This window comes from Scyliorhinus torazame, chromosome 14, assembly GCF_047496885.1.
Source record: "Scyliorhinus torazame isolate Kashiwa2021f chromosome 14, sScyTor2.1, whole genome shotgun sequence".
Taxonomy (NCBI): domain Eukaryota; kingdom Metazoa; phylum Chordata; class Chondrichthyes; order Carcharhiniformes; family Scyliorhinidae; genus Scyliorhinus; species Scyliorhinus torazame.
Genome location: NC_092720.1, coordinates 124,121,594 through 124,147,857, shown reverse-complemented (window position 1 = coordinate 124,147,857; position 26,264 = coordinate 124,121,594). Strand labels below are relative to the sequence as shown.

At 45.9% G+C, this 26,264-nt stretch overlaps 1 protein-coding gene across 4 annotated transcripts; it reads left to right on the top strand.

Annotated features, from left to right (window-relative positions):
• The first annotated feature begins 365 nt into the window (after positions 1-365).
• wdr53 (WD repeat domain 53) lies at positions 366-7,687 on the top strand. 4 transcript variants are annotated; one of them, XM_072474766.1, is made up of 3 exons: positions 366-461; positions 1,518-1,999; positions 6,181-7,687. In XM_072474766.1, exons 1-3 carry the CDS (start codon positions 425-427, stop codon positions 6,799-6,801), a joined length of 1,140 nt encoding a protein of 379 aa, XP_072330867.1. In that variant the 5' UTR covers positions 366-424; the 3' UTR covers positions 6,802-7,687. The 4 variants fall into 4 exon arrangements, with proteins under 4 accessions (XP_072330867.1, XP_072330868.1, XP_072330870.1 ...); XM_072474767.1 differs by having other exon boundaries at positions 405-505; XM_072474769.1 differs by lacking the exon at positions 366-461 and adding an exon at positions 503-523.
• The last annotated feature ends 18,577 nt before the right edge of the window (positions 7,688-26,264 follow it).

Below are 26,264 nucleotides of genomic sequence, written 5' to 3'. Positions count from 1 at the left end.
CAATTCCCCATGGCATGATGGCACAATGGGCAGCATGGTGGCACAGTGGTTACCACTGTTGCCTCACAGCTCCAGGGTCCCTGGTTCAATTCCTGCCTTGGATGACTGTATGGCGTCTGCACGTTCTCCCCGTGTCTGCGTGGGGGCGGGGCCCGGAGCACGCCGCACCAGGGGAGGAGGGGCTGGGAGCGCGCCGCACGGGTGGAGGGCGGGGCTGGGAGCGCGCCGCACGGGTGGAGGGGCTGGGAGCGGGCCGCACCAGGGGAGGAGGGGCTGGGAGCGCGCCGCACGGGGGGAGGCGGGGCTGGGAGCGGGCCAATGGGGGCGGGGCTGAGAGCGCGTCGCACAGCAAAGGGCCAGGGAACGCGCGGCACGGAGGGCGGTGCTGGGAGCGCGCGCGCATGCGCATGTCCGGCTTCCGTTGATGATCGGCGCGGTCTTGGCGTGGGCCAGGCCTGGAGGTGGGGTTCAGGGAGTGAATCCGCTTATCTGCCCGAGTCACTCGGTACAGCAGGACTACTGAGTACATGAAGGACTACTTGGGGTGGAGTGGGGCGAGGCGGATTAGAGGGGGCTATTATTTTCGGCGGCGGGGGGGGGGGGGGGGGGGGGAATATAATGGGGTCTATGGGCGGCACAGTGGTTAGCACTGCTGCCTCGCAGCACGATGGATCCGGGTTCTTTTCGGGCCTTGGGTGACTGTAGAGTTTGCACATCCTCCTGTGACTGTGTGGGTTTCCTCCGGGTTCCTCCCGCAGTCCAAAGATTTTGGGTGGATTGACCATGCTAAATTGCCCTTCGTGTCCAGGGATGTACAGGTTAGGTGGTGTTATAGGGAGTGGGCCTGGGTGGGGTGCCCTATCAAAGGATAGGTGCAGACTCGATGGGCCAAATGGCTTCCTGCACCGTAGGGATACTATGGGGAGGACTCATGGTGGTGAGGCCGTGAATAGATGGGGGCAATAATGGGGATTGGGGTGAGTGAGGTAATAGTGGGGTTGGGGAATAGTGTGAGTGGTGGGATATAGTGGGGGTAATGTAGTGAGGTTGGTGGGGGCTGGGGAAGGAATATCGTGGGGATAGGGGGTGGACTATATTGAAGTGGGGGTGAACTTTAGTGTGGATGGGGGTGAATAGTGGTAGGGGAAATAGTGAGGGATGGATTGGGGGGAGGAGGAGGAGACTGGTGGTGAACTGGGAGGGGATGTGAAGAGCGAGGGAAAAGTGGAGGAGAGGGAGGGATTAATGAAGGGAATGAGAGGAAGGGGGGAAGTGAGGGCTGTATTGAAGGGCAACGGGAGCATTCAATGTGAGGAGGGGATAGGTGGGAGCCGTGGATCTGGGAGTTGGCCGGCCTACTGAGGAGAAAAATATACAGGGTGCTGGAACTGATGAGGTGGGAAACAGATGCATTGTTGCTAATTAACAATGGCCCTTCTACCCCATCTGAGTATTTACTGTAGTTAGTGGAAGTCAAAACGTTGGCCATTTTCATGTCAATTTCATTTTTCTTTTAGGTATGGCCACAAAGTGGACTGCAGGGGCTTCATCTACAGTGCTGTGCCTAGATGTTAACAGTGAGAGTGTTGTGGCATCAGGGGCAGAGAAAGGAGCTCTTACAATCTGGAACAGCCAAGGTGCTGCCATCAGTCATCTGAATCTCAGAGATGACGACGATGTCACCTGTGTGTCATTCTCGCAAACCTGTGATAGCATACTGTATGCATCACACAGTGAAGCAGTCAGCGTACTCGATATTCGAGCCCTTAAAGAACCCATTGAGTGCTTTCATGTGAATGAGGACGAGATAAACTGCTTGTCCATTAATGAAACAGGCAGCCATCTTGCTGCTGCAGATGATTCCGGATCAATAAAAGTCATAGACTTGGCAAGCAAGAAGGTCAGCCGCTCTCTACGGAGACATTCAAACATTTGCTCCTGTGTGACCTTCCGACCTCAAAGGCCACAGAGTTTACTCTCCTGTGGATTAGATATGCAGGTACAGATTGTATGTTAGACATTTTGCCTGTGTGGTCACTTAACTGGAGATCAAAAGGGACCAGGAGGGACATTTAACATGTTTTTCAAGCAAGGTGTCATAATATGGGATCAGAAATTATTTCTTCCATTCAGTTAAGCAATTTTCTTCAGCATAACAAAGGTTGAAAACAATGGATCATCAGTCCAAAGATAATTCTTTATGATTCCAGTTGATAACCAGATATATATTTCAGTTTGGAAACATTCAGTACGAATTGTTCAACAACATACAGTGGGACATCTTAGTTTCAAGGCAAATACCGTCAACCTACTTTAGAAGAAAATATGTTCTTTATATGAAATGATGTGTACGCCTTATGTAATCTGAACATTTTAGCACCATCAGTGTTGTGCTGAGATCATTTATTGATTTGAATATAGAGAAAGAATTATGAGTCTAAAGCTGCTCGTGAGATGCAAACATTCATTTGCATGAGTAAATTGGCCCTTTTTGGGCTTCAATTATGATAATAGTAATAAATAATCAGCCAGAAATGTTGCTGGAGAGGCAGAGTCTCTTTCTCTCTGTAGATCAGTTAATTTGTCAGTTGTTGGCACCATGCCCTGCATTGGGTCAGGCATGCAGTCCTATTCTGACCCAGCTTCAGGACGGCACCGTGGTTAGCACTGCCACCTCACAGTGCAAAGGACCTGGGTCCAATTGTGTTTTAAGAGCCGCGGGGTTATGCTGCAACTATACATGACCCTGGTGAGACCACATTTGGAGTATTGTGTGCAGTCTGGTCACCTCATTATAGGAAGGATGTGGAAGCATTGGAAAGGGTGCAAAGGAGATTTACCAGGATGCTGCCTGGTTTACAGGATAGGTCTTATGAGGAAAGGTTGCGGGAGCTAGGGCTTTTCTCTTTGGAGCGGAGGAGGATGAGAGGCAACTTAATAGAGGTTTATAAGATGATGAGGGGGATAGATAGAGTGAACGTTCAGAGACTATTTCCTCGGATGTAGCTGTTACAAGGGGGCATAACTATAAGATTCAGGGTGGGAGAGAAAGGAGGGATATCTGAGGTAGGTTCTTTACTCAGAGAGTGGTTACGGTGTGGAATAGACTGCCTGCTGTGATAGTGGAGTCGGACACTTTAGGAACTTTCAAGCGGTTATTGGATAGGCACATGGAGCACACCAGAATGACTGGGAGTGGGATAGCTTGATCTTGGTTTTGGACAATGCTCGGCACAACATCGAGGGCCGAAGGGCCGGTTCTGTGCTGTACTGTTCTATGTTCAATTCCAGTCTTGGGTGACTGCCTGCATGGAGTTTGCACGTGCTTCCCGTGTCTGCATGAGTTTCCTCTGGGTGCTTCGGTTTTCTCCCACAGTCCAAAGATGTGCAGGTTAGGTGGATTGGCTATGCTAAATTGTCTCTTAGAACCCAGGGATGTGCAGGTTAGGTTATGGGGTCATGTGGATAGGCTGGCATGGACGGGAGTGGCGTGCTGGAGAACTCATTCGAAGGGTCGGTGCAGACTCGATGGGCTGAATGGCCTTCTGCACTGTAGGGATTCTATGAAATGTGTGAGGAGTCCAATGCTTATCCCTGAATATATACATTATGTAGGTTTCTATTTGAAATCTGTGGATGGCTTTGCTTGCAAGCGAACAGAGGTTCTAAATAGTTTAACACAACCAATCTGTTTTGAATTAAAAACAAAATATTGCAGATGCTGGAAATCTGAAATCCAGAAAATGCTAGAAATACTCAGCAGGTCTGGCAGCTACACTGGGCTGCCAGACCTGCTGAGATTTTCCAGCATTTTCTGCTTTTGATTTCTATTCTTCCAGAGATGAGTCCCAATGCTTTATTAACCTGTGTTGCTATGTTAATTATTATGAATTTTTATTATAAAATGGGCAGTTTTAAAATGATACTGAGCCACATAATGAAATATTAGTGCAGACAAAGGCTTGGTCGTAGAGTTATATTTTAAGGTCTATCTAAAGGGAGGAAAATGAGGTGGAGAGGTTTCTAGAGGGAATTCCAGAGCTTGGGGGCCAGGCAGCTGAAGGCATGGCCACCAATGGTGGCCGGGAAGTTGGGAATGCTCAAGACACCAGGATCAGAGGACATCTTGGTGTTGTGGGACTGAAGGAGATTACAGAAGATGGAAAGGGATTTGAAACTAGGAATGAGAATTTTAAATTTAAGATGTTTTTTAACCAGAGCCAGTGTAGTCAGTAAGCAGAAATGTGATCAGTGAACAGGACTTGATGGACACGGAGTAGAATTTTGATGGCAATAGGTTTATGGAGGATAGAGTTTGAGACACCAGCCAATAATGTGTTAGAATAATCAGGTCTAGATGTAACAAAAGGGACAGAATGGATATTTGAGGTTGAATCTACCTTTACCAACCCTTCTATCATTGGAAGTAGTATATCCTTATTTATTATGGTAAATGTTGACAGTAAATCGTGGGCGGAATTAATAAGTCTAATTTGGGTGAGTTTGGCGGGGTGTTTCCCGCCGGCGTTTTGGGTGAGATCCAGACCTGGATGCACCCACACTTAAGCCAATTTTTGGGACTTTGGGGAGTTTCTCCCCGGTCCAGCCCACACTTCAAAATTATTACAGCAATGGAGAGCTGTTGCCCCTCATCCCCCCCCCCCCCCCTTTCATGGGCATGGCCTCCCTCAGGTCCCGGCCCTTGGCACTGGCACCCTGGCAGTGCCAAGGTGCCCGGGTTCCAGAGGGAAATCCAGGGTGCCACCCTGCCATGTCCCCGGCCACCCAGGGATCTCCAATGGCCTGGGAGACGCCTCACATGCCATGACACTTGGTCCACATTTGTGTGGACCAGTACTAACCGGCACACAGTCGAGCCTCGCTGGGGAGGGTGTTAGTTCCCAGGTACCTGGAGAATCCAGCGAATGCATATTTGCATGAGCCATTTGGCCCAGTGGAGCGAGATCCAATCAGAATTACTGAAAATAAGACCAGAAAGACAAGAGCAGCAGATGCATGGAAAAAACCACCTGCAAGTTACCCTCCAAGCCTCTCACCATCCTGACTTGGAAATATATCACCATTCCTTCACTGTCGCTGGGTCAAAATCCTGGAACTCCCTCCCAAACAACACTGGATTTTCTCATACCATTTAGACTGTTACAGTTCAAGAAGGCAGCATGCCACCACCTTCTCATGGGCATTTAGGGATACACAATAAAATAATAATAATCTTTATTGTCACAAGTAGGCTTACATTAACACTGCAATGAAGTTATTGTGAAAAGCCCCTAGTTGCCACATTCTGGCGCCTGTGTTCGGGTACACAGAGGAAGAATTCAGAATGTCCAATTTTCCTACAGTTACCTTGCCTACCATGACTGCTGCATGAAATAATAAAATGAACTTGGGGTCCCAATGACAATTATTGCATCCCAACTGCTGCTCAAGACTGAGACTAGTCAAGTCAGGACAGTCCAGGGAGTCAACTGGTCTGGGTGACTCAATGACTACTGACTGGGGAGATGGTGATTTAGTGGTAATGTCACGACTGGTAACCCAGTTGCCCAGGCTATTGCTCTAAGTGCATAGCTTCACATCCCACCATGACATGCTAGGATTTAAATTCAATTAATACTTTTAAAATTAAAAGCTAGTTTCAGTAATGATTACCATGATAACTATCGGCAATTGTAAAAACTCATCTGGCTCACTAATGTCCTCGAGGGAAGGAAATCTGCCATCCTTACTGGTCTGGCCTACATGTGATACCAGATCGACTGCAGTGTAAACTGTTCTCTGCTATGGCCGAACAAGCCTCTCAGTTCAGGGGGAATTAAGGATAGACTACAAAGGCTGGCCTTGCCGGTGATGAACACATCCCATGAAAGAATAACATTTTAAAAGTAGATAACCCGAACAAGAAAGTTTCCTGTACCTGTATTCCTAAAATCTTGAGTTCCAATATTATTGGGTGTTAGCCGACAAGAGGAAAAAGCCGTATCTTCAGTTTCTATTCCTGTGCAAGTAACTGTCACCCCAAATGACCTAGGTGATCACAGTGCTTTTCTTTAATATCCTGGCAGTTAGTTCACTCTTGGCTGATAAATTGTAAGGACATTTAATCCAATTGTCATCCATTCACTTCTAAAATACTTTGCTTTCTTATTTCCTGGGAAGGTGATGTTGTGGAACTTGCAGAAAACACGACCTGTTTGGACTGTGAGCCTTCAGGACATAGCGCAAGAAGAGATGGAAGGAATGCAACAGCAAGCTGGTTGCCAACTTTTCAATCCGCCACTGGCCCACTTCACAACAGTTGCCAACTGTGGCAACATATTTGCCTGTGGAGCTGAAGACGGCAGGATACGATTATTCAGAGTGACGGGAACAAGGTTTGAGTTGGAATATGGGTTCCGTGGTCACAGTCTGGGTGTTTCTCAGGTTCATTTTCTGAACTCTCTCTCCCATCCTTACTGGCTGATTTCTGGAGGGAATGATGCAAAAGTCATGCTGTGGGACGTCAGTAAGCAAATCCTAACTGATGGCAAAGGCCCTTTAAAATCGGCTGGGAAAAAGACTGTTGGCTCCACTGCTAAAGAAGGTCTTGGGTCTAAAAAAAGTGACCGTGGTGCAAAAGGCTGCAAAGGAAATAAAAGTAATCACATTTTGCCAAAACATAGTATTGACCATGGAGAAAAAGTGAACTGGATTTCTGCTGTGGACATAAAGGGCTGTAAAAATATACTAGTTGCTGACCAGAGTTGTCAGATATCGCTGTACCCTCTAACAGACTTCTAGGTAATGCAGTGAATGATAATATTTAGATGCTAGTGGCTGTGCCTCAGTAAAACCGAGGAAGTACAAGTAAATCAGTGGTGTTCCAGCAAAACCTGAGGAAGTTTTAATCGAAACCCAGAGGTACTTGGTGAAATTTGAGGGTCACCTGCATGCATTTTCTTATCAATAGGTTTGACATATGACCTTTTTGACAGTAGCATGTAAAACCCAGATGACCAGTAGTAAAATCAAACAAGCAGCAGCCTCACAAACTGGTATAATTATAAATGTTCTTTCAATTTAATGGAATTATACAAAAAAAGCTTTGTACATAGAATTTTATCCTGTAACAGTGCCTGGGAATTGGAGGTATCTATAATGAGATTTGGAGTCTAGCAGTATTTTATGGGAGCACTTTGACAGCACTGGGAGGCGGCCCTTCAATCTGGGAAGATTAAAGGAGGGATCATTGGGGTGGTTCCCCGGCAACTAGAAGCAATAGTTGATAGTTCTGATATCAGAGTACTGGAAATGTGAACAGTGGGTTTTGGAGCACTGAGGAAGGATTCAAACAAAATCTGGGAGGGGTGGGGCTGGTCCTGGGGTCCAGCTGGATTGGACAAGAAGTTTTAGGATATTGGTTTATAAATTCTTTTGTATTAAAAACACGTTTTGATCTTGAAAATGTTTCATGAGAGATTTTTCTAATTGAAGTTTCAACATCAACAAAAAGGACTGTGACTAAATAAAAATCCTTTCTTGAGAAACCACTCTTAATAACCTTCAATAAAGAAACCAAAATTGCAGGTACTGATTAATGATGTTTTCTGGCTGTGCAGTTCATAATAGATCACAGTATTTGTTAACAAAGGCAGACTTAAGCTGAAATAAAACTTTGAAAATTCAATCTCCTATTTCCTTCTAATTCATTTTCTGGGGCTTTCCCCAGAAAGTGAAGTGGCACCTCATTTTACCTGTCAAGTCATGCTGATGGATAGTTTGTACACTGGGAAATTGAATAAACTGTACATGCTCAGATGTGGTTAAAAGGCCCAGACGGTTTTAAGGTACAACTACCTTGTTGAAGCCAAGGTTTTTGAAACAGGCTGAGGCCTTAAAGTAAGCACTTTGCTGAAGTACACTTCAAGGAAATCAGTGACTACATAATGCTGTTTCAGTTTGTCCAATTGACAGAATTTTCCAACATCCACCGCTGTGCTTTATTTACAAGTATACAAACAACCAGGGTCATTACCCATTTTCACTCGGAGTCAGGATCCTTTGATTATGGGATTGGACCAATATCCTGGACCTCTGGGAGACAAATGTCCCACCTCGTTACATTTCTGATGCAGGAACCCAGCAGTTTTGATCTTAAGATCATGAAATACAAACCAACCTTGATTGTCTTCAAGATATGGATTTCATCCTTCGTGTAAAATCTGAAGATAAAATCTTTATTTGGCATTATAATGCATATTGACAAAGCTGTAGAATAATTGTCCATAAATGTATTGTGGAATTGTGACTTGGGTCTGTTTATGGTGCACGCATGGTAAATTCCACAAATGGGAACTGTAATAACTTCGCCAAGGCCACTCTTCCAACATCAAGTCCATCAATGAAGTAACAAAAAAGGGCACTGCCGCGCATTACAATACATACATCCAAGCCCGGGGACCTACAGAGATGTTGGTCTGTGTTGGAGAAGCGGGCTTCAAGCTACCACCCGCCATACAATTCCCATTGGGTGAGCTACCCCGCCCCCCCCCCCCCCCCCGACTCAACAGTAAATTCATATTCCACAAAGCCCACTATCAATTGACGATCCCCTATGTCCTTCAAGGCCACCATAACATTCCCCCCATAAGCCCATTTTTCCCTCCGAACTCTCAAAGCGAGGCGATCTCTTCTGCCTTTTCACAATCAGGCTGAGGTCCATCAAGGACAGAACTGGATCTGGAAGTATGAACTGAATTGGACTCCGAGTTCTCTTTGAGCTGTTGCCCTGCACAAACGATGGTCACATCTGGTCGGTAGTGATGCTTGTACGGGGATGGACTCCCTACATTTGAGATGGTCCAGGTGTTTCTTCAAGACCTTATCCTGGACCTTCACTTTGTAGGATACTGGTCCCACTTTCTCCATTATGACTCCAGGCATCCAACTTGGAGCCATCTCCGAAGTTACTCACACAGACCAGATCACCTGACTTGAATATTTTTTCCGTTCTCGCTGAGTCATAATTTATTTTCTGGTTCTCTTGAGACTCCACCCTCCTTGCCAGGTTTGGGAATAGGAGGCTTTGTTTCGTATGAAGCTGTCATCCCATTAACAGTTCCGCTGGGGTGTTTCCTGTTGGAAAATGAGTAGTCCTATAATCGAATAAAAAAACGTGGCAATTTGGTCTCTTGATGCTGCTGGTTGTTTTTTCATGCTGATTTTAAAGGCCAGCACCACCTGTTACACCATTCCATTCGACAATGGGTGATAAGGTGCTGTTCTAATGCGTCTGGTGCCATTGGATTACAGGAAACTTTGGAACTCATTGGTGAAGACCATGCCATTGTTGGAAACTAGGACATCCATGATGCCATGCGTGCAAAAACTCTTGTAGTAGTTTCTCAATTGTGTGGGAGGATGTGGAGCCCATGTATATCTCCAACCATTTGGAGTGTGCATCAACGAGGATCAAAAATATAGAACTGATAAAAGTCCATGTGCACTCGCAACCAGGGCCTGCCTGGCCTCCCCCATGGATGAAGGGAGGTTGAGGGAGGGAATCCTTGATTACCCTGGCATGAACCGCACTGCTTCACCAAGTCCATGATGTCGGAGTAGAGACCGGGCCACCAGATGGAGCTCCTGTTGAGCATTTTCATTTTAGACATCCCAAGGTGCCTTTTAGTAGCTCCAGTACAATTGGGGCCGCCCAGGTAGGGACGTCCCACAAAATGATTCCGTCCTCAACGCTGAGTTCATCTTTCTTGGTCAGATAAGGTTTCATGTCATTGAGGGGTGTCCTTGGACTCCGCCGTTCAGAATCATAAGCTTCAATTTTGATAGTGTTGGATCCTTTTGCATCCAGGTCTTGATTTGGTTGCAAATACTGGTTAGGTCTCTAAAGAATTTAGGGTCATCATAACCTCTTCTAAGGCTGGCAGGGGAGCCAGACTTGTGGGCAGTGAGAGGCAACTCAATTCATCAACATTAGCAATTCGCATTCCTGGGCTGTGCTCTGTAAGGTATATTCATAGGCTGCAAGTAACAGGTACCTGGGTGGAGCAACAGGGGGAATTGCCTTATCCTCTTTAAAAAGCCCCAATAAGGGCTTGTGGTCAATATTGCAAATCGCCTGCCGTGGACGTACTGGTGAAACGTTTTTACACCAAACATGACCGCCAAGCCCTCCTTCTCAGTTTGCGAATATTTCTGCTTGGTATCCGAGAGAGTTCTGGGTGATGGGACTTTCTGTCTAGTCTTTCCAGCAGTGTGAAAATAACCAACCCCGTACGAGGAAGCATCACACCTCAGGATGAGTTCGTTTTTGGGGTCGAAATAGGCCAATATATTAGATGACAGCAGCTACTGTTTTTACTTCTCAAAGGCCTCCACCTGTGGTGCCTCCCTCCCAAGACCATTTCAGGAATTATTTTCAGTAGTGTGTGTAGGGGAGACAGCAAGGAGACCAAATTCGGGATAAAATTCCCGTAATAATTTACTAATCCCAGGAAGGATTGCAATTCCACAGTGTTTCTTGGAGTTGGTACTTCCCTGATGGCCCTCACCTTGTCCTCCACTGGATATAGCCCTTTTTTATCCACCCAATAGCTCAAATACGATACTTTGTTCGCTTGAAAAACACATTTTTCCCTTTCCAGATGTACCCCAGCTTTCTAAAATCGTCACAAGACCTCTTCTAGGTTTATCAAGTGCTCTCATTCTGAAGTCCCCGTGAACAGAACGTATTCCAAGTACACCTCTACTTTAGGTAACCTTGGAGTATGTTCTTCATGATCCACTGATATATGGTACATGCTGACTGGACCCCGAAGCAAAAGTCAGTATACTCATACAGCCCCTTATGCATGTTGATCATTGCGTATTTGGGGGACGTGCCGTCACACTAAAGTTAAAGATGGGAGTGGCTCATATCTAGCTTAGTGAATGTCTGGCCACCTGCGAGTTTGGCATATACCTCTTCTATTCAAGGCATGGTGTACCTATCCAGTTTAGAAACCCAGTTGACCGTAAGCTTATAATCCTCACAGAGGTGGACCAGTTTGTTGGTTGAAGGACAGGTATGACAGGTGTTGCCCACTCTGCGAATAGCCACCAGTATAGCCTCCCCCCACACCCTACTATCGAAGACAGAATGGCTCACCCAGCCCTTCCTCAGCCTCATCTGGTCCTTTACCAGCAGATGGGTCTCAGCACATGGAGCACACCAGAATGACTGGGAGTGAGATAGCTTGATCTTGGTTTTGGACAATGCTTGGCACAACATCGAGGGCCGAAGGACCTGTTCTGTGCTGTACTGTTCTATGTAACAGCATGTCTGCTTTCAGGCCGTTCAGATGTGAGAATACTGGTGCTCTCTTCATCGGTCCCCCTAACTCTCGTATGTTCCACTCGACCACTCTGACCGGGGGTCTCTCACCCCCCCCCCCAACCCGCCATGACCATCCTTCCAGGTCCCGCATGGCAGAGGGGGGGGGGGGGGGGGGTGGGGGGGAGGCTGTTTGGCTGACAGTCGAGCATCATCCAACTGGGTAATGAGTCGTTTTGCTTTCCTATTGGAGTAGGAAGGCAGCGTGTCACAAGGATGGATGTGTTGGCCGATTCATGGCTTGAGCATGTGGACAGAACATGTGATGAAACCTCCAGGAATACATTTAATCACAGTTTGCAACCCTAATGTTCCCCCATTCTAGAGCAATTGGTGCTTTAAAATCTGAGATATATTTATGTTGGGTGAGAGTATCACGTGAAATGCATCAAAAGTGTGGTTCAGTTGTACAGCACGATTTAATTGAATGATGGAGCAGGCCAGAGGGGCTGAATGGTTTATTCCTTTTCCTGTGTTCTTTTGACAAATATTAATTACAGAATTGTTGGAGCAATAAACCTGCCTTAGATATTTGCAACATCTAATGTTGCGACACTGCATTTACACAGTCTTCAGATAACAATCACTGATTGGCAAATTAAATCAGCGGGCTGACTGCTTACAAAGTACCAAGCACTAGATTTGTGATATGTCCTCTGCCTCACTGCTGCCAGTTGCCGCATATTAGTGCTGAGCTGGTTGGATTAATTACTGCGACTGGCCTCACAGTGGGAACAAGAGAAAAACTACTCCTGATTGGGATTGAGTGAGCTTTAAGAGCAAGTGTGCCTGTAACTGATGAGGACAGGTTCAAAATTAGCTGCAAAGCTCTCAGTGCTTATGTAGCATTTTGGTTCTCAAGACTTGTAGAACTATTCTCCGGAGGAGTCAGTTACTGCAGGAATGGAAGAAATAGAGGCAAGATTATTCTGGAAAATGCTTTTTCTTGGCTTGCTCATTTTCTCTCTCAACTGTTAAAAATCCAACAACTGCCATATGTCACGCTAGAGGTGATTCATGTATCACAGCCATCAGTATTTCTTGCTGACTGTCAATGTTTTGAGGTCTCAGTCTGTATGTAACAATCAGCACAGACTGGGCCTCCCTCTCTTCCGTGCCATTCCTACCTGTCTCTTGCAGTTATGAGATTCAACTTCCTGCACACTAAGCAGGAATTCAGTCAAGAATGCAAATACCTGCCCGCAGTGTGTAACAGCACAAATGGCTAGAGTAGCAGGAGAGCTGAATAAAAATGGATCAAGGGCACTGGATGGCAATGGTGGAAGAGTGAGAAGGGGAACAGAGATGATAATGAAGATGAGAGAGAATGGGTGGTCATGAAAGGAAGAAAGAAGGGGGAATTACAGGTAGCATTGAAGAGGAAAAGGAACAGACAGTGAATGGCAATGAAGGAACAAGGGTATGGGATCTATAGATAGCATTGAAGGGAAGCAGGAAGGGGGATATAGATGGCAATGAATATAATTGGGATGAGAGAATAGATTGCATTGAAGTAGAGAGGGAAGTGTAAATGGAGGACTGAGGGGGAGAATCAATGGCAATAAAGAAGTGAAAGGGGCAAAACCTCGGAGCAGTGCTTTGGAGTGGAAGAGAAGAGAAGCTAGAAGTAGAGATTTGGCTTGAAGGAAGGAGGAGAATGTTAGTACGGTATTCACGGAAATGGAATGCAGAGGAAGAGTGCAGGTATCAGTTGAGATTCAGCTTAAACTGGGATGGGTAAGAGTGCCAGCTTGATTGGGAGTTCAACAAGAGCGACAGTTTTTAAAAAAATTCTCCTTTTTCACATTTTCTCCCACATTTACACCCATCAACAATAAACAATAGTCAGCAAGATGTGTCAATCCCCATAATAACAACGTTCCCATCCGCCCACCAACCCCCAAACCTCAGCCCACATGTTTACATAAACAAATGACAAAAAGGAATCAGGGATTACCCATAGTCACCCTTAATCTACACAGCCCCCCTCCCCCCCCCACCCCACCCCCCCAACTAATGTTCGATGTTATCTAGTTCTTGAAAGTGCATAATAAATAGTGCTCATGACTAGTAGAACCCCTCCGAGCTTCCCCTCAATTCGAACTTAACCTTCTCAAGGGTCAAGTATTCCAACAGGTCCCCCCGCCACGCCAGGGCACTGGGTGGAGAGGCTGCTCTCCATCCCAGCAGGATCCGCCTTCGGGCGATCAACGAGGCGAAGGCTATGATATCTGCCTCCGCTCCCGTTTCCAAAGAGCGACAGTTTTAATTGAGGGGTAAGAGAGGAGTGCTAATTTAATCCAGGAAGGTTGGAGGAATGGAGAATCTAAAGGACAGGGTGGAGACTTGGATGGCATGTTGTGTATCTGTGAACTGGATGTGAAACGAGTTAAGTGCCTCTATGAACTGAGGTTGGAATGGACCTGGGAGAGTTGGGATAACTGACGTCTTGTTGATCTGTTGAAAAACAAAGATAATGTTAACCTAACCTCCCCAGTATGTTAGTGTAAGAATGTAATTTCAGAGACTCCATTAGTAAACACAAAAAGGAGCTATTCCTAAGAATTGTACAGCAGCCACATGGCTGTAACTAGCTCCCAAAATGTCTCTTTGCTGAGAAGCCTCCCTCACATGGGGCAATTTCACACTCTGAGTCCTGATTGATCACACAGGCCACGTGACCCTTACTCTGCTGTGTTACCCTTAAAGGAACAGTTAGCTTTAAATTACCCCCGAAAGATCAAGTTGCTTGCATTTTGGGGGGCTAAAAAAATCAGAAAATTGAGAAACATCTAAATGATTAACCAGAATGGCAGCATTCAAGCTAAAAGAAAATTGAAGATTTCCAAGGGAGCATGTCCTTGGTTTGCCAGAAAACTGCATTATCAATTTTCCCCTTTCAATATTTGGATTTTCCCTCTTCATGTTTTCAGTTTTTCTTTGATCCAAAACAAATGAAAGAATGTTGGGTATAGCTACAGATTTAGTTACAAAACCCATATTTTTTGTTCATCTCATATAGGCTCATAAAGAGATCCATTCTGGAGTTGGCAGCTTTTTGGGTGCCGTGCCAGCTTTTCAAAGCCGTTGTCAAGCTGTTGCTAGCTTTTAGGTTGGCTTGTAAGATGATTGGCTGTCTCTCAACATGGTATCTAGCCATGGCCTACTGCAAAAAACTCTTCAGTTACCTGAAGAGGTAATTGTTTAATTTCTCAGTGGCACTTTATTTTTGAGCAGTCTACTGAAAAGCCAGAGGCTGGTTTAGGGCCATTTGGTATTTGTTTCAGTACAGTACATTAAAATTGACCTCATATCTAAGTACTAGATAGTCACACTCTAGTATACATTACTGATCTTAATGAATAGCTTTAGTCATATTGGGTCTTGGCTCTTAAATAAAAGTGACTTGCAGTTTATCATAAAGAGAGTTTCTTGGGAAAAACACTGTTCACTTCACTACATCCATCATTGCACCTTACTACCTGAGGGAACACACTGCACACTGACGATATCCATCATCACACTTTACCACCTGGAAAACATAAGGACATAAAAAATTGGAGGAGCAATTGCCCATTCGTCCACTCAAGTCTGCTCTGCCATTCAATAAGGTCTGATTTCAATCTCAACTCCACTTTCGGATCTGACCCCCCCTATCCCTTGAACCTCTCACAGCCCTGCCAATGTGCCCCAGCTCCAGACTCTCTAACAGGAGGGAACAGACTCTCTGTATTTATCCCCTCAAACCTTGTCAGAATCCTATCCGTTTCGTGAGAAATTTCCAGTGTAGGCCCATTCAACTCAATGCCTTCTCACAGGGCAACCATATAAACTGAGGCGTTTATCTAATGGACCATCATTGCATCGCCTCAAAGACAAGTATATATTTCTTTTGAGATGGCCACCAAAACCATATACAGTCCTTCAAATATGGTCTCATTAAAACCCTGTACAATTATAGTAAGTGTTTCTGACACTTGTACTCCAAGGTCTACAGACAATTTGCCTTTTAATTGCTTTCCTGTGCCTGCATGGTAACTATATGTTTTATGTACAAGAACATACAAATTCATTTGAACATCCAACATTTCATAGTTCCTCACCATTTAAAATATATCCTGCTATCTTTTCTTATTCCTAATATGAATAACCAGATTTGTCCACATTACACTTCATTTACTACCTTCTTGACCACTCATTAATCCACGTATATCTCTTTGCAGGTACTTTAAGCTAGATTTTCTCAGCCCTGTGTTTGGAGACAGGGGTCAGGAGAATGGGGGAATCTATGTCTGCCCACCTATGGCGTATTTCCCAAGGATAGCCTAGGGACAAAGTAGGCAGCTTGCTCCACAGATGTGGGCAGCCAAATAGAACAATTGAAGACCCACTTAGCAATAATTTCCCATTGGCAATGGCAATTTTCTGCTGTTGGAATGGCTTCCCACTGATTGCAGAGCCCAGCAGCTCCTTGGCTGTTTCCTCCCAGCAGGAATCTAGAGGGCCATCAATGTTCTACACTGTCATGAAAGAACCACCAGGTTGAAAGGCCACAGCCACGGCCAAAACTAATCCTGAGGCAGGGCTCCCCGTTTACAGCGACTATAGCCTCTTCATTCCCAAATTTGCAGAAGGTGTCCGAAGAGTCTGCACTGCCTTTCCACCTCAGTAGCACTCATCTCTCCAACTGTACTGGGCTCTAGGGCCTCTCGTTGGGCCTATTATCTAGCCACCATCCTTAATAAGATAGCGAATGCAGGGGCTTTTGCTGGGAGGCCAATACCCTGAAGATTGCACCAATGGTGACCTGATGACATTCATGTGCTCGGGACCTCAGTATCATCCTGCGTCAGGGTCCTGTTGCCCACCAGAAAATTCAGCACCTTCTGTCCTCCTTGAAGCTTACTTTCTCACCTAGCTTTGTACCATCAACAAACTTAGATACATTACTCTCTGTCCCTTCACTGAAGTATTTAATATGACGGAACACATCACTGATATCATCCCAGTCATTTCATCACCTGGAGGAACACCAAATGATTCTGCTATCCATCGTCTCAAAGTACCTATAATAAAGTAGAAAGATCTTAATTTAAAATAATTAGATGCATTATCTCCATAGTCAGGACCTTGCTAATTGACCCATGACATATTCTTCACTGGAAAACTAAAATAAAATAAAGACCAAAATTAACTCGCAAAAAGGATCACCGTTGTTTATTATGGTCAACACATATATAGTTAAGGATCCCTTTTCTGGTGAAAGTACCTCAGGTATTAGATAACAGTAAAGTCGCCATAGTCACAGGTGACCACAGGCTGCTTTCATCTTTTGAGGGTGAGAGCTGACTAATGATGATTTAACGTGAGGATCACCACACCTCATGCAATGGACAAGGTTGAGAAGATGGGCACTTCATGACTAACCTCAGCCAGTATAGGGATTGAACCCACACTGCTGGCCTCAGCCCACCTCACAAACCATCTAGCCAACTGAGCTAAACTGGTCCCCGACCTCAGGTATACCACCGGAATGTTTATTCCAGACAGGAATTGATCCAGTGCTCTCAGAATTAATCATCTCTCAGCTGGCAGCTTGGTCCAGAGGCCTGCTGCTGGAAAAGAAGAACCACTTCCCCGTGTTAATTTATATACAGTCCCCAGACTGCCCCAAACTATTAAACTGAAATAGTTTGTCTAGTCCCGTCATTATTTTATAGACATCATTCAAATCAGACTCCTTTCTAAAGTATACAGATCCAGCGAAAGAGTTTTGCAAGCCTGCATTTTTATTTTAATGTCCCATAAAATAGTAGTGGCAGGAGGAGTCTGGATACATACCATGGATCATTTTGTGTGGATAGTTACAGGGTGTGTTTCATGATTCAGTTCAGTGGAATTTATACCTGTTAGATAGGGTGGAAGTGGGTGCCACAGTGGTTAGCACTGCTGCCTCACGGTGCCGAGGACCAGGGTTCGATCCCAGCCCCGGGTCACTGTCCGTGTGGAGTTTGCACATTCTCCCCGTGTCTGCGTGGGTCTCACCCCCACAACCCAAAACATGTGCAGGGTATGTGGATTGGCCACGCTAAATTGCTCATTAATTAGAAAAAAATTAAAAAAGATAATAAAATAAAGCAGCTTTGGGTGTCATGGCCTGGCTATAATTGATGTGCAAACCTGATTATAGCAAAGGGTATGGACTGAGCGTTGCATTAAACAATGTTTCTCAGTAGATTAAGAATTACCGAAACAGGAGAAAAGCAGAGAGTTAATTTCTTCTATTATCAGCCAAATATTGCATCAACAGTCAGGGTTGTGGCAATAACTTGTAAAACATTGAAGCAATTTATCACTCAGGGTCACAAATACCTTTAAAGTTAAGGGATCAAGGAGTCCAAACAATGGAGCAAAAGAAAACAAAATCATGGGAGCCTGAAAACAGATATTAATTAGATTAGATTAATTTTACTTGAAGTTAGTAATTTTCCAATTGGCAGCTCCTAATGACTAGTCCAATTGCAATTCTCTTCCTAGCGGTGCACTAAGGCAGACTTCTGTCTGTTTCCATAGTTAGTAATTCCCGGAACTGGTCACTAGTCTGGGGGCTTATAGCTTGGGGGGTGTCACTCCACATCAAGTGTGGCTGACCAGGAGTCTCTCCAGTTCTTACCCCCAACCATTGATGCGTTTGGAAGGGTTTGCAGGTTGACACTCAACCTGTTTGGCTGTGTCATGAGTGCACCTTCCTTGACCATCAAGTCCTGGAGGACTGAAACATGGAGCTTTTAGCTCAGAGGCAGTGACGCTACCCCCTGCGCCATGCAATTCCTACTCCAGTGACTAATAGAGGTCCTGTAATTAATTGGTGAAGGAGCATGCCAATTCTGCAATGGTCGATGTCAATGTGACGTCACAGCAGGCTCAAAGATTGGTACTAACTACATTTCAGGACTAAATAAGAGTCTTGTGTCTGCGCCGGCATTATAATGAGAGAATCCCTATAATGTAGAAAGAGACCATTCAGCCCATCGAGTCTGCACCAAATATTCTAAAGACCTCCCTACACAGGGCTAATCCGCCAACCTATCCTTGTAACCCCACCTAATCTTGAACACTTAGGGGCAAATTAACATAGCCAATCCACCTAACCTGCACATCTTTGGACTGTGGGAGGAAACCGGAGCACCCAGAGGAAACCCACGGAGATACAGAGAGAATGTACAAATTCCTTGTGCTAACCACTGCCATCGTACTCGCCCCATTAGCTGGAAACAAATTAATAATCATATCAAAGCAATGACCTGAACCAGAAGAATTTTGTTGAATCAATATTGGATGTGGGTCTAGGAAAGGGACGAAGAATGAGACTCTGAGAATAGCGTTCATTTTCTTTACTGGTTTCTATTAGATAACTGTAATTAAATGCAAGCTACATTAACAAATTCCCCAAAAGTGTTATGTTCTAGTGCGTTGCAATGATCAGTGCACCAAAGAGCATCTAGTTCATGACTAGTTAAGATTTATTAAATTACAATAATGTGGATAGTGAACAATACTAATACCACTAATAAACTGTAAACCTTTACCAACTAGAAGACGAGAGCTAATACAAAACACGCCTCGCCCAGACTCCCCAAGATTGCACTGTCAGGTGGTGTAGTTCTACTGCCACCTGCTGGTTGGAGGTCTAATATATTTAAATACAGAATTGCTGATGCATTTCATTACATAAAGCTTTGCAGAGGAAATAGGAGGCAGCATTGGAGAACCACCGGTTGTTGGTCCACAATCAAAACCACTGTGATTCTGACTGTGAAACTGGACACACAAAGGTTAGCACTAAATGTCCTCTAGTGTTTGTTTCTATTAATCAACCACAATTGGACTGCCAGACTGGTCATTTGGTTGGGGTCAATGCTCATTATTTATGTCCTATGTGTTGGAATCGGAATCGGGGGCATTTCTGAAATTGACACCGGATTCAAATGTTTCTGTGTGACATTCTCCCAGTGTGCATGGTAGGTGAATTGGCCATGCTATTCGATTCACGGCTTGGGTCACTGTCTGTGCGGAGTCTGCACATTTTTCCCGTGTCTGCATGGGTTTCCTCCGGGTGCTCCGGTTTCCTCCCAGAAGTCCCGAAAGACGTGCTTGTTAGGTGAATTGGACATTCTGAATTCTCCCTCTGTGTACCCGAACAGGCGGCGGAGTGTGGCGACTAGGAGATTTTCACAGTAACTTCATTGCAGTGTTAATGTAAGCCTACTTGTGACACAATAAAGATTATTATTGTTAAATTGCCCCTTAATTGGAAACAAATAATTGAATACTCTAAATTTATATTTTAGAAATGTTTCTGTGTGACAGGCTCTTTAATTTCAGACATTGTATTTCTAGGGGAAGAAACAATTTTAGGGCACGAGGTTGTGGAGGTATGGCATTGGTCACAAAAAGCAACAGCCATCAGCATATTAGGGGAAGGCAGCAAAGGACTTTGAGGGCCCCAAAGACATTGACCTGAGCTACACTTATCCAAATAGTTAGTGCTATTTTCAAATAATGACTGATCCCAAACATTAAGCAGAACATTGATTTGTGAAATGTATGTCAAAGGTCCCACAGAAAGTCTGTCAAAGCCTCAAATTACCTTTCTCATTGCCTGTCAGAAACAGTGGTGTGTTAAACTAGGGAAGCAAATTACCCACTTTAATACGTAAGCAAGCAGGGCAGCCACCCCAGTCTGGTGGGCTGTTTCAATATGCAGATAGAGGTCGTTGGTATCCTTGAAAAACTAATCTGCAGCATCAGGAAGCAGTGGCCGTTTCCCACTCAGTTCAAAAGACACAGGACCTAGATTTTTCTCCAGCAACCTGACTATTTCCAGGTGGTTCCAGAGTGCCCTACTGCTTAACATCAGCCAAACGTAGGGCTGGATTCTCTGCGCCCTGATGTTGGCAGATCGCGAGTGGGCAGAGAATTGGGCGTCCAGGCAAAATACAGGTTCATGCCAGGCGCCAAATCGACTGCTATGCTCCAGCCCTCAGCTTGCAATGGGATTGAGGTACACGTCCACACACCAGCGGGAGGATGGGAATAGATGTAAGTGGGTCTTAATGACCCATTTACGTCCACTTAGCAGGCTAGGCGCCAGATTCTCCTGGCCCTTGCGAATCTCCAGTCCTCTGGGCTGGGAATCCCGTGTGTACAGATCACTACTGTCAATCGTGCAACTGGTGAATCGCGCACCGTTTCTCATTAGAATCGATTGCATTCCACTTGGCGCAGGTGCTAGCCCCTTAACAGTAGCTGAATCAATCCAGGTGCGGTGCCGGTTTTGCTGTCGTGGAACTCCACGAATTCTGCGTTGGACTGGATTCTCCGGTCACCTACAGCTAAATCGTGTTTGGCGATCGGCCGGTGTATCACAGTTCCCGACCAAATCAGGGGCAACACCGCTTTTGTGATGCTCCGCCCCCTCCAAAGCGGTATACTCCGAGAGTACGCCGCGCGACGTAGTGACAGCCTCAACGATGCGCCCCAGACCAGCCGGGTTCTCGATGGCGTCGGTCACGTGCGGTTTCATCCGTCGGGAACTCGGTGTGGCGGCTGCAGACTCAGTCCAGCGCCACCACAATTGGGGAGGGCGAATCCGTGGGCAGGGGAGTCTTTATCAGGGGCTGAGGGCACTATGGAGGGAGGGGGGGGGGGGGGCGGGTGGGCGAGCTGGTCAAAGGGGGGCACTATTTTACGGGGCGGGTCCACGATCGGCCGGTGCCATGTAACTCGGTGCGGCTGCTGCTGGCTGCCATTGTGCGCATGCGCGGCCACGGTCCCGGCAATTCTCCGGGCCGTATCGGCAGCTAGAGCCGGGTGCTCTACGCTGCCTTGCTGCTAGCCCCTAGCCATGTTTTCTGTCATAAAACACCAACATTCCCACGCCAGCATGGGGTCATAGCCTCAAAATCGGAGAATCCAGCCCAATATGTTTTGATAGGAAGAATAAGCAGTCTAAATGGGATACAGGGATTGAAGAATCCAGGGGTACAGGTACACAAGTAACAGAGTAACAACGCAGGTTAAAAATGTCATAAGAAAAGCAAAAAAAGTGTAGTACATCTGTAGATGGATAGAATTTACGTTAAACATGTATTCGTTCATACTTGGTGTCGTGAAAAATTCTGCTTTCCATATTCTAAAATGATGTGGAGATTATAGAGAAGATGCAAAAAAAAATATTTACTGAAATGATACCGAAATCGAGAAGTTCAATACAGACTGCCTCTTTTCTCTAAGAAAGAAAGCCATGAGGGGTGACCTGGTAGGGAACGTTAAGATTATGGAAATGATTGATTGGGGAGAGGTAGAGATGGTGGGGCGATTCTCTGGCCGCATTGCACTCGGCGCAAATCCCGCTACATCAGGATTGCAGGAGAGCCCCAAAACGGGATTTGCACCGGGCGCAAATCGGTTTCCCATTCTCCCGGGGCGCTCCAGCTGGTGAGATCAGGATCTCGGCCAGAAAGGATGAGAAACTGATCACAGCTAATTTGTATTCATTTTAATCTCATTAGCGAGATTAAAACTGAATGCAGCAGCCTCCCGATATTCACCTCTCCCCAAACCCCCCCCCCCCCCCCCCCCCACCCCGCAGGAACTCACCCAGAAACAAATCACTACTTTTCCCTAAAACAAGGATCAGGCTGGAGGGGCTCAAGTCAGAGTCTTTCCCAGGATTGGGGTCTTTTGACAAGTCTTGTTGAAAACCATTAAACTCTTTCCCAGCATGTCAATTTCAATGATCTGTCAGATGAAGGTAAAAGTCTTCCCTTTGTTGTGTTGGAGACTTTTGAAGTGTTGGTTTTCACATTCAATTTCATTCCCTTTTAACTTTTTCAAGCCTCTGGGCTTGCTGAGGTAAATCGCTTCGAACTGCATCTTTTACATTCAATTTTGCGTCCATTACTTTTTACAAGCCTCTCGATTGACAGGTCCAGGCTATTTCACAGAATGGACTAGCTTTGTTTTCATAACTTTTCATGGTCCATTAACTCTGAAGTTTTTCCTCTTTTGAACACATATGGTTTCTAACCGCAGTTTTTTGTAGAAAGACCGGTGCTGAATTCTGCGCCGTCGGGATTCTCTGTTTTGCCGGCGGCCCGGGGGTTTCCTGATGGTGCGGGGCTGCCCCACAATGGTGCTGTTTAGGGGCTGTTTAGCACAGGGCTAAATCGCTGGCTTTGTAAGCAGACCAAGGCAGGCCAGCAGCACGGTTCAATTCCCGTAACAGCCTCCCCGAACAGGCGCCGGAATGTGGCAACTAGTGGCTTTTCACAGTAACTTCATTTGAAGCCTACTTGTGACAATAAGCGATTTACAATGGGAAACCCCATTGACCAGCCGGTGAAACAAAGAATCCAGACGGGACGTAGAAACCCACCCCAGGTGCTTTGTCCAAGTGTTGCTCCCTGGCAGTGCCAGCCTGGCCGTACCAGGTTCCATTGCCAGCATGCCAGGCAGCAGTGTCAGGCTGGCGCGCAGGGCCTGAAAGGGGTGGCCTTTGGCAAACCCACAGTGGGGTGTTGCTCATTTTGGGGGATCCTTGCCAACAATTGGACTGGCCAACAATGGGGCTGAGTGGGGGGACTTGCTAGCGATTGTGGCGGGGGGGGGGGGGGGGGGGGGGCTGGAGGGGAGGCTGCAGTGTTGCCCCGAAATTTTCTACGAGGATCTGGCTTTGCCGGCTTCGTCAGTACCCACAAAGTGAATTACCCAGCTCAATAAAAAATTCTAAGTGTGGGTGGATTGCGGTCTGGATCGTACCGACCCACCCAGCGGGAATCAGACCTCGTTTCCCGTCAAAGACCACATTTAGAAATCCTTTGGGAGAATTTTGCCTGATGTTTCCATTTGTAAACGAGATCAGAACTGAGCACCATAAATAGCAGGAAGCTCAGGAGAAACCTCTTCACCCAGTGTGGTTAGAATCAGAAGCTGACTGCAAGTGGTAGTTGAGGCGAATGGCACAGATTCAAGGGAAGCTAGATGAACACTTGAAGTAGTAGTTAATGGGGTTTGGAACATAGAACAGTACAGCACAGAACAGGCCCTTCGGCCCTTGATGTTGTGCTGGGCATTGTCCAAAACCAAGATCAAGCTATCCCACTCCCTGTCATTCTGGTGTGCTCCATGTGCCTATCCAATAACCGCTTGAAAGTTCCAAAAGTGTCCGACTCCACTATCACAGCTGGCAGTCCATTCCACACCCTGACCACTCTCTGAGTAAAGGACCTTCCTCGGACATCCCTCCTATATCTCCCATCCTGAACCTTATAGTTATGCCCCCTTGTAACAGCTCCATCCACCCGAGGAAATAGTCTCTGAACGTCCACTCTATCTATCCCCCTCATAATCTTATAAACCTCTATTAAGTCGCCTCTCATCCTCCACCGCTCCAAAGACAAAAGCCCTAGCTCCCTCAACCTTTCCTCATAAGACCTATCCTGCAAACCAGGCAGCATCCTGGTAAATCTCCTTTGCACCCTTTCCAATGCTTCCACATCCTTCCTATAGTGAGGTGACCAGAACTGCACACAATACTCCAAATGTGGTCTCACCAGGGTCATGTACAGTTGAAGCATAACCCCGCGGCTCTTAAACTCAAGCCCCCTGTTAATAAACGCTAACACTATAGGCCTTCTTCACGGCTCTATCCACTTGAGTGGCAACCTTTAGAGATCTGTGGACATGAACCCCAAGATCTCTCTGTTCCTCCACATTCCTCAGAACCCTGCCGTTGACCCTGTAATCTGCATTCAAATATTTTCAACCAAAACAAATCACCTCGCACTTATCAGGGTTAAACTCCATCTGCCATTTTTCTGCCCAGCTCTGCATCCTATCAATGTCTCTTTGCAGCCTACAACAGCCCTCCACCTCATCCACTACTCCACCAATCTTGGTGTCATCAGCAAATCTACTGACCCATCCTCCAAGTCATTGATAAAAATCACAAATAGCAGAGGACCAAGCACTGATCCCTGTGGTACACCGCTGGTAACTGGTCTCCAGTCTGAACATTTTCCATCCACCACCACCCTCTGTCTTCTATGTGATAGCTAGTTACTTATCCAATTGGCCAAATTTCCCTCTATCCCACACCTCTTTACTTTCTTCATAAGCCGACCATGGGGAACCTTATCAAACGCCTTACATCAACTGCTCTACCTTCATCTACACACTTAGTTACCTCCTCAAAGAATTCAATCAAATTTGTGAGGCAAGACTTACCCTTCACAAATCCGTGTTGACTATCCCGGATTAAGCTGCATCTTTCCAAATGGTCATAAATCCTATCCTTCAGGACCTTTTCCATTAACTTACCGACCACCAAAGTAAGACTAACCGGCCTATAATTACCAGGGTCATCCTATTCCCTTTCTTGAACAGAGGAACAACATTCGCCACTCTCCAGTCCTCTGGCAGTATCCCCGTGGACAGATCAAAGCCAAAGGCTCTGCAATCCCATCCCTTGCCTCCCAAAGAATCCTTGGATATATCCCGTCTGGCCCAGGGGACTTGTCGACCCTAAGGTTTTAAAAAATTGCTAATACATCCTTCCTCAGAACATCTACCTCCTCCAGCCTATCCACCTGTATCACACACACATCCTCAAAAACATGGCCCCTCTCTTTGGTGAACACTGAAGAAAAGTATTCATTCAATGCCTCTCCTATTTCTTCTGACTCCATGCACAAGTTCCCACTACTGTCCTTGACCGGTCCTAATCTCACCTTGGTCATTCTTTTATTTCTCACATAAGAGTAAAAAGCCTTGGGGTTTTCCTTGATCTGACCTGCCAACGACTTCTCATGCCCCCTCCTAGCTCTCCTAAGCCCTTTTAGCTCATTCCTTGCTACCTTGTAACCCTCAAGCGACCCAACTGAACCTTGTTTTCTCATCCTTACATACGCTTCCTTTATCCTCTTGACAAGACATTCAACCTCTTTTGTGAACCATGGTTCCCTCACACGGCCATTTCCTTCCTGCCTGACAGGGACATACCTATCAAGAACACGCGTTATTTGTTCCTTGAACAAGCTCCACTTTTCATTTGTGCCTTTCCCTGAGTTTCTGTTCCCATCTTATGCTCCCTAATTCTTGCCCAAGCGCATCATAATTACCCCTCCCCCAATTATAAACCTTGCCCTGCCATATGGCCCTATCTCTCTCCATTGCAATGGTGAAAGACACCAAATTGTGGTCACTATCTCCAAAGTGCTCTCCCTCAAACAAATCAAACACTTGGCCCAGTTCATTACCCAGTACCAAATCCAATGTGCCCCCCCTCTTGTCGGCCTATCCACATATTGTGTCAGGAAACCCTCCTGCACACACTGTACAAAAACTGCCCCATCTGAACTGTTCGACCTATAGAGGTTCCAATCAATATTTGGAAAGTTAAAAGTCACCCATGACAACTACCCTGAGACCTCCACACCTATCCATAATCTGTTTAGCAATTTCTTCCTCCACATCTCTATTACTATTGGGGGCCCTACAGAAAACTCTTAACAACGTGACCGCTCCTTTCCTATTTCTAACTTCGGCCCATATAACCTCAGTAGGCAGATCCCCTTCGAACTGCCTTTCTACAGCCGTTAAACTATCCTTGATTAACAATGCTACTCCTCCACCTCTTTTACCACCTTCCCTACTCTTACTGAAACATCTATACCCCGGAACTTCCAACAACCATTCCTGTCCCTGTTCTAACCATGTCTCCGTAATGGCCACAACATCGCAGTCCCAAGTACCAATCCACGCTCCAAGTTCATCTACCTTATTCCGGATGCTCCTTGCATTGAAGCAGGCA

What these genes read in the sequence shown, in the direction of transcription:
- wdr53 (XM_072474766.1), top strand. Translation starts at nt 425, where the DNA reads ATGATCGGCGCGGTCTTGGCGTGGGCCAGGCCTGGAG. An exon ending in GGCGTGGGCCAGGCCTGGAG is followed by an intron (nt 462 to 1,517) that starts GTGGGGTTCAGG and finishes TTTTTCTTTTAG; the next exon opens with GTATGGCCACAAAGTGGACT. An exon ending in CCTGTGGATTAGATATGCAG is followed by an intron (nt 2,000 to 6,180) that starts GTACAGATTGTA and finishes TTTCCTGGGAAG; the next exon opens with GTGATGTTGTGGAACTTGCA.